Below are 10,072 nucleotides of genomic sequence, written 5' to 3' on the forward strand. Positions count from 1 at the left end.
CACACACACACATACACACTTCAGATTTTGAAGAATCCCACAAAGAGAATGGGGGCAACTCATTGTGCAGCTGTCTGACCCTGCCGGTTGAAACCTTGTTGGCAATTCAGCAGCAGTGAGAATGTTGTGAAGTCCCATTACCATCCCTTGGTATTCAATCTGCACTTTTCTCCTATGTTCTACAATTTGATCATTTTTAACCTGATAATTATCCTTACAAGTATAAGTTTGCACTAGTGTCTAGTTGGCAGGAGGAAGGAGTGGTGTTACCTCACAGTCACACATTGCCTGTAGCGGTCCTGAACCTGCTGGCAAGCCGGATCGTCTGTGTGGAGTTTGCATGTTTGTCTATAAGGGTTTCCTCCTATGTTAAATTCAGGGAAAGCAGCACAAAATCAACATTGATGGGGAAATTATCCTCATGCCAAGCAGCACTGAACCTCAGTTGACCCAATAGTAAGACTGCTGCAATTGTGTATTTTTGATATTATTTTTTTTTTAAATATATAATTAATTTTTCTGTGGTCCTAAAAACCTTGATTTTGATTTTAAAATAATATTACATAGTTTAAGTGAAATTATAACTAACTTCCTTATTGAATTTTTGCTTTTCATTTCATTTTTCAATTTCATCCTCAGCAGAGCGTGCTAATTGGAAGCTGACAGGCAAAGCAGGGACAGTTTTCACCGTGCAGTATTTGGACTGTGCACTGTGATTACATGAGAAGTAATTACGTTTTTACAACTGCAGCTGGATAATTCATTCCCTTCGTACTCGCTGTCAAACATTGAAAACAAAGACTCATCCAACCAAACACGACTGCGTCTTATTCTATATTTCCCTGAGCCACTGCGTCACGCAATTTGATAAGGATAAATCATTGATGAGGGCAAGTCGTCGCTATAGTCAAATATCAACAAAACTCTGTGACAACTGTATAACAGGAACACTACGAACATCGAGAGGTACTTCTTCATATCAAGACTAATTTTTGTACCTATTTAGTCACAAGTCTATTATGTATTTTTTGAATGGCAGGTGTTTTACACAAGTGCCATTGGCCTTCATCCATTATCCTTTGTCGTTGCAGAGCAATGGATTCCCATTTTGGTCCAGAGACCAAGTTCAAGCTGCAGATAGATCAAAGCCACCCCGCACCCACCTCCCACAGCAGAGGAGAGTGGTCAAGCAAAATTGAGTTCCTCTTGGCTGTGGCAGGACAAATCATCGGCCTCGGGAACGTGTGGAGGTTCCCGTACCTGTGCTACAAGAATGGAGGAGGTGAGTTCAGGTTCTTCATTCTGAGGCTACCGGAACAGTGCCATGTCCAGATGTGTAACTGAACACAGGGAAACAGCGTTTGATGACAGAGAACTGAACTCAGCAGTGAAAGTGAGAACATTTGCATTTGGTAGACTATTTATATATATATATATATATATATATATATATATATATATATATATATATATATATATATATATATATATATATATATATATATATATATATATATATATATATATATATATATTTCTTAATAATATATATATTTCTTTATTTGTGTAACAACGCTAACAATGTTTTTTCCCTATGTATGGTGCCACATTTGAAAGCCAATGTGCCTTGCTTCTTTAGCTTTCTGTCATTTGTTCCGCAAAAAAAACAACAACAAACAAGTCAACGGCAGAATGAGCGTTTTTATTTTCATTTGCGCAACCCACATAGTCGCCTCTGCTGCTCCTCCATCGAAGGCACATCGCTTACAAATGTGGCATCATTTAAAAGAGAAATAAATAGCCTTCCCACAAGTGTTTGATTTAATTGCCACAAAGCACACTTACAACACAGAATCAATCAACAAAACACAAATGTGCTTACTTTTAGTTTTTAAGCTTAAAACTAGCTTCTGACTTGGAAGGCTGAGTTTAACTATTCCCCTTACATAAGGTGACAAAAATCTGACCTATCCAAACGTGTGAAAATGAGGCTCGTATTGTTCAGGTTTGTAACTGGCGTTATTTTTCACATCACATTTTACCGGTAAATAATGTCGGTTTATTTTGAAGGGTCCACCTCTTGCCTTTCATTCGGCTTCACCCTTCCTGTCACTTGGATCGCCTCCAGTGGCTTCACTTTGTCCCTTTTAACGCTGGCTGATAAACCTCAGTTCCTTCCTGTTTCCTGCTCCTCCTTCTCTTTTCTGCCTTTTGATCTCATCATGTGGATGCTTATGCAATGGCTGGAAGAATCTTCCTTCAGCTGATTTTCAGATTTGTTTACTTCGCTATGTGTCAGGTTTTTTTTTACTGTCCTTAACCACCATAAAAAGTGTAAAGCGATTTTTTTTAATCGGCTTACGCCTGGAACAAGTTGTGCCAGAGATAATGGTTTGTGATTTGAACTTGGTACAGTTGGCAGGATTTCACCACCACTGGATTTGACTCTTAATTTTGATACAAGCCTTACATTGGACATTTAAACAACTTCTTCCACTTGTTTCTTTTTCCAAGGTGTGTTCTTCATTCCTTATGTGCTGTTCCTGTTCACCTGTGGCATCCCCCTCTTCCTCCTGGAGACCTCGCTGGGGCAGTACACCAAACAGGGAAGCATAACATGCTGGAAGAAAATATGTCCTCTTTTTGAAGGTAAGACATTCGAATCGAACACATTTCGACATTTTAAGAAATACATGAACAGTATTTATGTTTTTGCTGATACAGTGTAAGAACTGTTTGAACTGGTGAAATTTTAAAAGAGGATATGTTTGAAGCAGATCGAATGTCATGTGTTAAGTACAAGCTTTTTTGGCGTTTCGACATAATCGATGAGAGCCATAGAAACTACAAAAAGAATATTTGAAAAAATGATTATAATATATCTGCAAGACTATACAACTGTGAGGAGGATGAATGCTGCAGTGCACTACTACTTCCATGGATTTCATTCACTAAAGCTCTTTCAGTTAAAACACATGTGACATGTTATTTAGAATAACAATAATAAGTACAAAATCCAGAAAACACACCTTTTTTTAATTTCTTTTTAATTTTTACATTTCATTTTTGAAAAAACGTTTCAAGACAATGAGAAGTTCCCAGACTCAAACACCTGTACGTGTGACTGCTCTGCACCGTTCCTCCTCGAAACATGATTCATTCACTATTGGGTGCAAATCACCTCGGTTAACGTCAAACACGGATGAGACATCTCGCGCCACAACAGTTGAACATAATGGTTCATGAACGTATACAATTTCACACATCCTGGTGTTTCTTCTGTCCCAATGGTTCACCTTGCGGTCCATGGTTAATGATTCCCTGCCTGCCCCCCTGAACCATCACCACCACATAAAATAAATAAGTAAATAAAATATGTAGGTAAATTACCAGCCTAATATTGTTTCCCTGACACTAAACTTCAAGTGGTACATCGATTGAGTGTCAGTGAAGTTTATATCTGATATTTTTTATATTTATTATGTGCTTCTTCTTTTGCGAAAACCATACGTTTTATTGCTTTGCTGTATGTACTGTGTGTAGATAATTATTAAAAAAAAAAAAAAAACCTTTTAAATATTTGAACATCATAAGTCTCACAATAATGTTTTTACCCAGAAAGATTCTAAATTTGTTTGCAAACCCTTGTTGCTGTTAGTTGGGTCTTGAGCTTGCTCTGTCTGTCTGTGTGTTTCAGGGATGGGTTATGGCAGTCAGGTGGTCGTTCTATACTCCAGTATCTACTACATTGTGATACTGGCCTGGGCCTTCCTCTATCTCTTCTTCTCTTTTAACTCTGAACTTCCCTGGGCGAGTTGCAGAAACAGCTGGAACACAGGTAGGTTGACGATGACAAAGCAAACATGCATGAAGGAAAATGTTTGTTCTGGATTTGGTGCACTGACCAAGTACTGCAGCTGCAAACAGTCTAATCCCCAAACTAGACACGAGTGCAAATCAGACTTCGTGTTGTTATGAAAGTGTATGTAATGCAAAGTATGTGCATGTAATTTTAACTTGAATGACAACTTTGATTGGAGAGCTTCATGCGTTTTTCTCTTGTGTTGCCTCAGAGACGTGTGTGGAGTTTGATGGGGGTGGAAGTTTTAACGAGACGGTAAATGCGACTTCCCCTGTCAGGGAGTTTTGGGAGTAAGTTTGAACCCAATCTTCTTTTTTGTTCTTTTGTTTTGCCTTTTGAAATATTGAATACTGATTAGTGGCTGGCAATGTGATTGCAGGAGGAGAATTTTAAACGTCACAGGGAGCGTGCACGAGCTGGGCAACATCCGATGGGAGTTGGCTCTGTGTCTCCTGCTAGCCTGGGTCCTCTGTTACTTTTGCGTTTGGAAAGGAGTGAAGTCCACCGGGAAGGTTGCTCAACAACTTTATTTTCTGTTGTGTTGAACACCTGTTTATAAATGTAATGTAATGTCTGTTGACAAATTCCTCTGGTGATTTTCTGGAAAGTGACCATGAGGGTTTCGATTTCGCACCTCGACTGGACAGCCATTTTATCCAAAACTCACGCACGTGGCGCTGTCACTCTCTCTTGCAGGTCGTTTACTTTACGGCTACGTTTCCATACCTGATGCTGTTGGTGCTGCTTGTTCGTGGACTCACGTTGCCCGGAGCCATGGAAGGGATCAAGTTCTACTTATTGCCAGATCCATCCCGCCTCAGTGACCCCCAGGTAACAGCAGATCGTAGCCACTCTCTGGATTGGAGGTCTGTGGCTGGCTTGGTTTGTTTTAATGTAGTTCATCTGTGATTAAAAATAAATAAATAAATACATTTTTGTCGATGGCTTTGTCCGTTGATGCAGCCTTGCTGCTGTTTAAACCACAGAGATGATGCCTCATACTTTGTTGTGGTGACAACGAGGGTCATGACCTGGATGCAACTTCCTCCTGAAAATGCCCATTTTGCAGATCACTGTTCCATTTATGCCAGTTGTGTGGTGCAAAATGTACGCAGACAAGAGGTTGAAAAAGGGATCCGTTGTAGATTCGCTGCACATGCTTATGCTAACATTTTTGTCCCTTTATATTGTAGGTCTGGATGGATGCTGGCACGCAAATATTTTATTCCTACGCTATCTGCATCGGCTGCCTGACTGCACTGGGCAGCTACAATAAGTACAACAATAACTGTTACAAGTAAGTTGTTTCGTCCACTTCAGCTCAAAATGAGACTTCCACAACAGAATTAGAAATTAAAGCGCACTCACAACAAGTGGATTCCAAAATGAGGACAACTAATATAGTACAAAAACAGTCGCAAAATAAAGTTCAAAATACATGTTTCAGATCAGATGAGAGGACATTTATGCGTTGCATCATTTTGTAAAATTCTTCTCGAGTGGTCAGAGGGAAGTGACTCCCAAACATCAAAGCTTCACCCTTTTGTTACGCCCATTTTTTTTTTAGATTATGAAAAAAAGGCAGCTTCCCTGTTTGTTACTAGGGTTTCTCTGAACATGTGAAAATATTTTTTTTTGTCCCTTTCTTTCAGGGACTGTGTGTACCTGTGTCTCCTGAACAGCGGCACCAGTTTTGTCGCTGGCTTCGCCATTTTTTCCGCCCTCGGATTTATGGCATATGAACAGAACATACACATCTCCAAGGTGGCAGAGTCAGGTGGGCATGCAAAACCTCTTTTTCAACACAAGGGTATTTTAAGAAATTGCAGAAATATATATAAACTTATGTATATTTAGTAAATCAAATATTTTGATATTCTTTTTGTGAACAAGTTTTGTGTTTTGTTTTTCCACCTCAGGCCCCGGCTTGGCGTTCATTGCTTATCCTCGTGCAGTTGCCATGATGCCTGTTCCTCAGCTGTGGGCAGTTTTCTTCTTCGTCATGATCATCTTGCTGGGGCTCGACAGCCAGGTGTGCCAGCGTCTCTTTAGAATTTGGAAAATGGTCCTGGAGAATCCAGTGGCATGTAAAAAGAAATCTGTACTAGTGTTTTCAAATACGTGAGTGAACTTCCCCAGAACTAAAGCAAGTCCACGCCAAAGTCTACTTCGTTGACCTGCTCCAGTTTTCAGAAAGCGTGTGCTAGCATACCAAGTTCTGGAAATAAGCCCATGGTGTTGTCACAAAGATCTCTGTTACTTCGTAGATAGATTGAAAATAGATATAAAATGGGACTTTTTTTCAAGAACGTGTGACAGAGTTCACAGGCTTGGGCCAGCTTTACTTTGCAGTCTTTGACAAATCACAGTTACCATTTTATTATTAGCGTTAGCGTGCAGTTGCAGAAATGTGCAGATTGATTTACGTTGTCCGATGTTTTAGTTTGTAGGTTTGGAAGCTCTCACCACTGCGATTTCAGACTTGAACCCGTCCTTCTTCCACGTCGGCCATCGGCGTAAAATCCTGCTTCTCGCCATCAGCGTCCTCTGTTTCTTCATCGGCCTCGTCATGGTCACAGACGTGAGATCAAGCGTCGTCGCAAACCTTCCCGCTCGCGCCGCTCGCCGCTAACTCACAGCCCTCTTGCCTATGACACAGGGTGGACTCTACATCTTCCAGCTGTTTGACTACTACTCCTGCAGTGGGATGACGCTTCTGCTCTTTGCCATCCTGCAGTCTTTTTGCATTGGCTGGGTATACGGTCAGTAATAACGCACAGGCTGCGTCAGCTCGGCCTTCCGTGCCGTGACGCTGAGTTCACTCCCTGCCACGTCTCCGACCCTCCCACAGGCGCAGACCGATTTTATGACAACCTCGAAGACATGATCGGATACAGGCCTCTGCCCCTGATCAAGTACTGTCTGAAATACGTCACTCCGTTGATATGCGCCGTGAGTTGGAGTCCCTTTTCTCATTTCAAGGCTGAAGTGCCGCTTTCTCGGCTTCCAAATTGCCTGCAAATCAAACAGTCATTTTATGCACAGTGGTTAAAGTCACAGATTGGAGGCATATATGAGTGTATTTGCCGAGAGAAGCAGCTAGCTGCCAGCATTGGTTGACAAAGTACATAGCTGAGAGCAAAAATGACGTCTGTTTTTGTGGATGTTCATTCATTCCAAGAAGTTTGTCTTCATTATCTGTGTTGTTTTATTGCTCTCCAAAGTGTTTCTCAAATTGGTCTTCTGTTTTCAGGCAACATTTATCTTCTCCCTGGTCAAATACACTCCACTGAAGTTCAACAACGTCACCCCGTACCCGTGGTGGGGCAATGCACTGGGCTGGTGGTTCACTCTGTCTTCCACACTCTTGGTTCCCATCTTCATGATTTACAATTTGAGCGTCACTCCCGGCACGCTATGGCAGGTACGCATGTGCGTTTCCAAGAGCGGCTCTTGCAATTCATTTTGCATGTGCAACTCACGACAACCTGTTTCTCTCTTTGTCAGAGGTTCTCTACGCTGTGCACTCCAGCTGAGGAGCTGTCTCTCAACGGACCAGAGAACAAAGCCCTGGAACTGTCCGACTTGACCACGTGTCCCGACATGATTGTGTCCTAGTGGCAAACAGGTGCTACTTCACATGAACTAAAACTACTGAGAAAAAAAACGACACTCATCCTCAGCAATGTGATCGTTTTCCAAATTTCTTTTTTTGATGGGCCAGTGTTTTCTACCCAAAAGTGTAAGTGCTCCAAATCCACTGGCCTCTGGTTGGCCTTTGATGCTCAATCACTTGCATGTGCATCCCAGTGGGATCCAGTTGGGTCACCTCTGTCTCAAACACCTGCTTCAGAATCATTGGGCTGCTGAAGCGGTGGCACAGTGGAAGTAATTTCATCGCATTAGGCGCCGCACAGCTGAAACGCCAGCGGAGCAGAAAATCCTTGTTCTGTTCTATTTCTCAAGTGCGTTTTCAAAACTTCCTAATGACACGTCCCAGGAAGCTGCTGCTGCTGTTGACCGTGCTGATGGTTTGCTCGCACGGCTAAAGGCAGTGATTTGCTTGCGTCCTCACAGTCACCTCAAGACAGGTTTGGTAAAAAAAAAAATAATAATAATAAAAAAAAAAATCAAACAAACAACGATATCTGTGCAAATTCCTGAGTTTTAGTGTCTCAGGTCTTCACAGTTCCACTTGTTATCAAGTAATTTGTTATCAAGTGATCCAGTTATTGTAGCAACACACAGTTGTCAGCTGTGTAAAGGACCCAGTAGACTGACGTTGCCTTGAAGAGAGAGCGCCGTCAAGCTGCCTCTTAAGGGTTTGTAACCCGAGCCCTTGTTATTTGTGTTGTGTGTCCCTCTGTTTTCACCCCTACATGCCTGCGTTCCACACGGCAACGTGGTCAGAAAGGTTACTGGGGCTGAGCAGCCTCTCTCTGGTTCTGACCTGTCCACAGTTTGATTTTTTACTAATATATATATATGTATGTATGTATGTATGTATGTATATATGTATAGATATATATAGATATATATCTATACATATATATATAAATACATGTGTATGTATATCTATATCTATATATAGATATACATTTATATGTATTTATATAATCAACTTCAAGATAGCAGGACATTCAAATGGGGAACTGTGAAAATGACAGCAGCAATCTAAATAACTTTGAGTTCTTTATCCATTCCCAACACTGTTAAAAGGGTTACTTTGAGTTCTACTCTATTCTAAACTATCCTTGGCTGTAAATATAGTGTCTTACAGAACACATTCAAGGGAGTGCCTGAGTCCCCTTGGTGTTACTATTTTATTAGGCCTTAGCGCCACCTGCTGCTCCTGATACCAAGTCTCGTTATGGCTCTTTGCGGAGAGGGATAGAGTTGATATCGTAAACAAAGAGGGAAATAATTGTCAAATGACCATATTGGTAATAATGATAATGCACTGTGGAGCCAAATAAAGTTGAGCAGTTCAGTAACTCTGAGTAATACTGTGACGGAAGCAGTTAGCGAGACAGCGACATAATTGGTAGTTTAGTCGGACCAAATCTTTGGCTTTATACTCAGCCAACCTGTAACATATCAATCTTGCCTTACTGAAGTCACACTTTTAGGGCAGCAACGATAAGCCCTTGCCAAACTGGTTCAGAGATTTGTCACTTTTTTGTTGCAGTAAATTTCCAGAAATATCTTATCTAAATTCAGAATGAGCATTTCCACCAGTGAGTCATCTGACAAAGTTACCTTTGTGTTTGTTTTGTTTGTTTATTCAGTTCAACCAAAAGGAAAGTGAGTGAGTTGTGATGACCAGAAAAGATGAGTCATGTAAATTGTTTTTATTGTTTTGATAAATTATAGGTTTTACATTAAATAGCCCTGCTCATATTGTCATAGTTGCCAACAATTGTATCATTTTGGGTCAGTTTTATACAATCTATTGTATTTTTAAAATATGTGTATAGCAATGGTTTCTTTTGGAAATTGCAAATGCTTTAATATACATATTTGGCATTTAAAAGAGAATCTTTATAAGTGGCAGAAAATGATTTTATTTTATTAATCATGCACAAACAGAGATGATATTTTTACATTTAATAATTGCACAAGTATTTTGTTATTGTGCCATTTAAAAAAAAAAAAAAAAAGAATCTTTGATAAAATGCCAACTTAACACCCTAAATGTATGAACTTGTAATCAGATGGGCTATCTACAATTTATATAACTGTGTATAATGCATCATTTTAAATTTTAGTTGTGGAAAAAAGATGACAAAATAACTACTTAAAAGTCAAGCCATGCACTACACCATTTTACATTTCCACAGATGCATTTCTCACGAGTGCCTTTCATATGTAAAAAACAAATTTCCATAGTAAAAAATTGTTTTTTAATGTACGCGTTATATTAATTTCATTTGATCATGAAAACTGTAACAGAGATAAACATGCTTTGTATGTTGTTTATTTCCTAAAAATATTTCTTTTGAATATCTCATGTTGAAAACGGTGATCACATATTTCAGGGGTTTTGTTAATCACTATTAAAAAAAAAATGTTCCTAATAAAAAACAATCACATGCCAGAGTTAAGCACTGGAACCTGCTTGTCTTTATCTTCTGTGTCCAATTTCTGTTTTGTTATGCAATGTATCAAGTATCGCTGGCCGCGATAGACTATTTTATTTATTTTAGTGTT

General features: G+C 39.9%; 1 protein-coding gene across 4 annotated transcripts in view; it reads left to right on the forward strand.

Annotated features, from left to right (window-relative positions):
* Positions 1–9,525, forward strand: part of LOC142895999 (sodium- and chloride-dependent GABA transporter 2-like) — a 15,312-nt gene extending 5,787 nt beyond the window's left edge. For 2 of the 4 annotated variants that reach the window (XM_076037414.1, XM_076037413.1), the window contains exons 2-15: positions 1,092–1,282; positions 2,515–2,649; positions 3,698–3,838; positions 4,074–4,152; positions 4,242–4,374; positions 4,559–4,693; positions 5,056–5,159; positions 5,515–5,639; positions 5,782–5,894; positions 6,306–6,443; positions 6,522–6,624; positions 6,714–6,814; positions 7,116–7,286; positions 7,370–9,525. In XM_076037414.1, coding sequence (XP_075893529.1) covers positions 1,096–1,282; positions 2,515–2,649; positions 3,698–3,838; positions 4,074–4,152; positions 4,242–4,374; positions 4,559–4,693; positions 5,056–5,159; positions 5,515–5,639; positions 5,782–5,894; positions 6,306–6,443; positions 6,522–6,624; positions 6,714–6,814; positions 7,116–7,286; positions 7,370–7,480 — 1,776 coding nt within the window. In that variant the 5' untranslated portion in view covers positions 1,092–1,095 and the 3' untranslated portion in view covers positions 7,481–9,525. Of the gene's footprint in view, positions 1–864; positions 967–1,091; positions 1,394–2,514; positions 2,650–3,697; positions 3,839–4,073; positions 4,153–4,241; positions 4,375–4,558; positions 4,694–5,055; positions 5,160–5,514; positions 5,640–5,781; positions 5,895–6,305; positions 6,444–6,521; positions 6,625–6,713; positions 6,815–7,115; positions 7,287–7,369 lie in introns of those variants that run through there. The other 2 variants (XM_076037412.1, XM_076037415.1) reach the window with 2 other exon arrangements.
* Positions 9,526–10,072: the final 547 nt, after the last annotated feature.

Source organism: Nelusetta ayraudi, unplaced genomic scaffold (genome assembly GCF_046127955.1).
Source record: "Nelusetta ayraudi isolate G7.1 ecotype Tasmania unplaced genomic scaffold, CSIRO-AGI_Nayr_v1 ptg000050l, whole genome shotgun sequence".
Classification (NCBI taxonomy): Eukaryota; Metazoa; Chordata; class Actinopteri; order Tetraodontiformes; family Monacanthidae; genus Nelusetta; species Nelusetta ayraudi.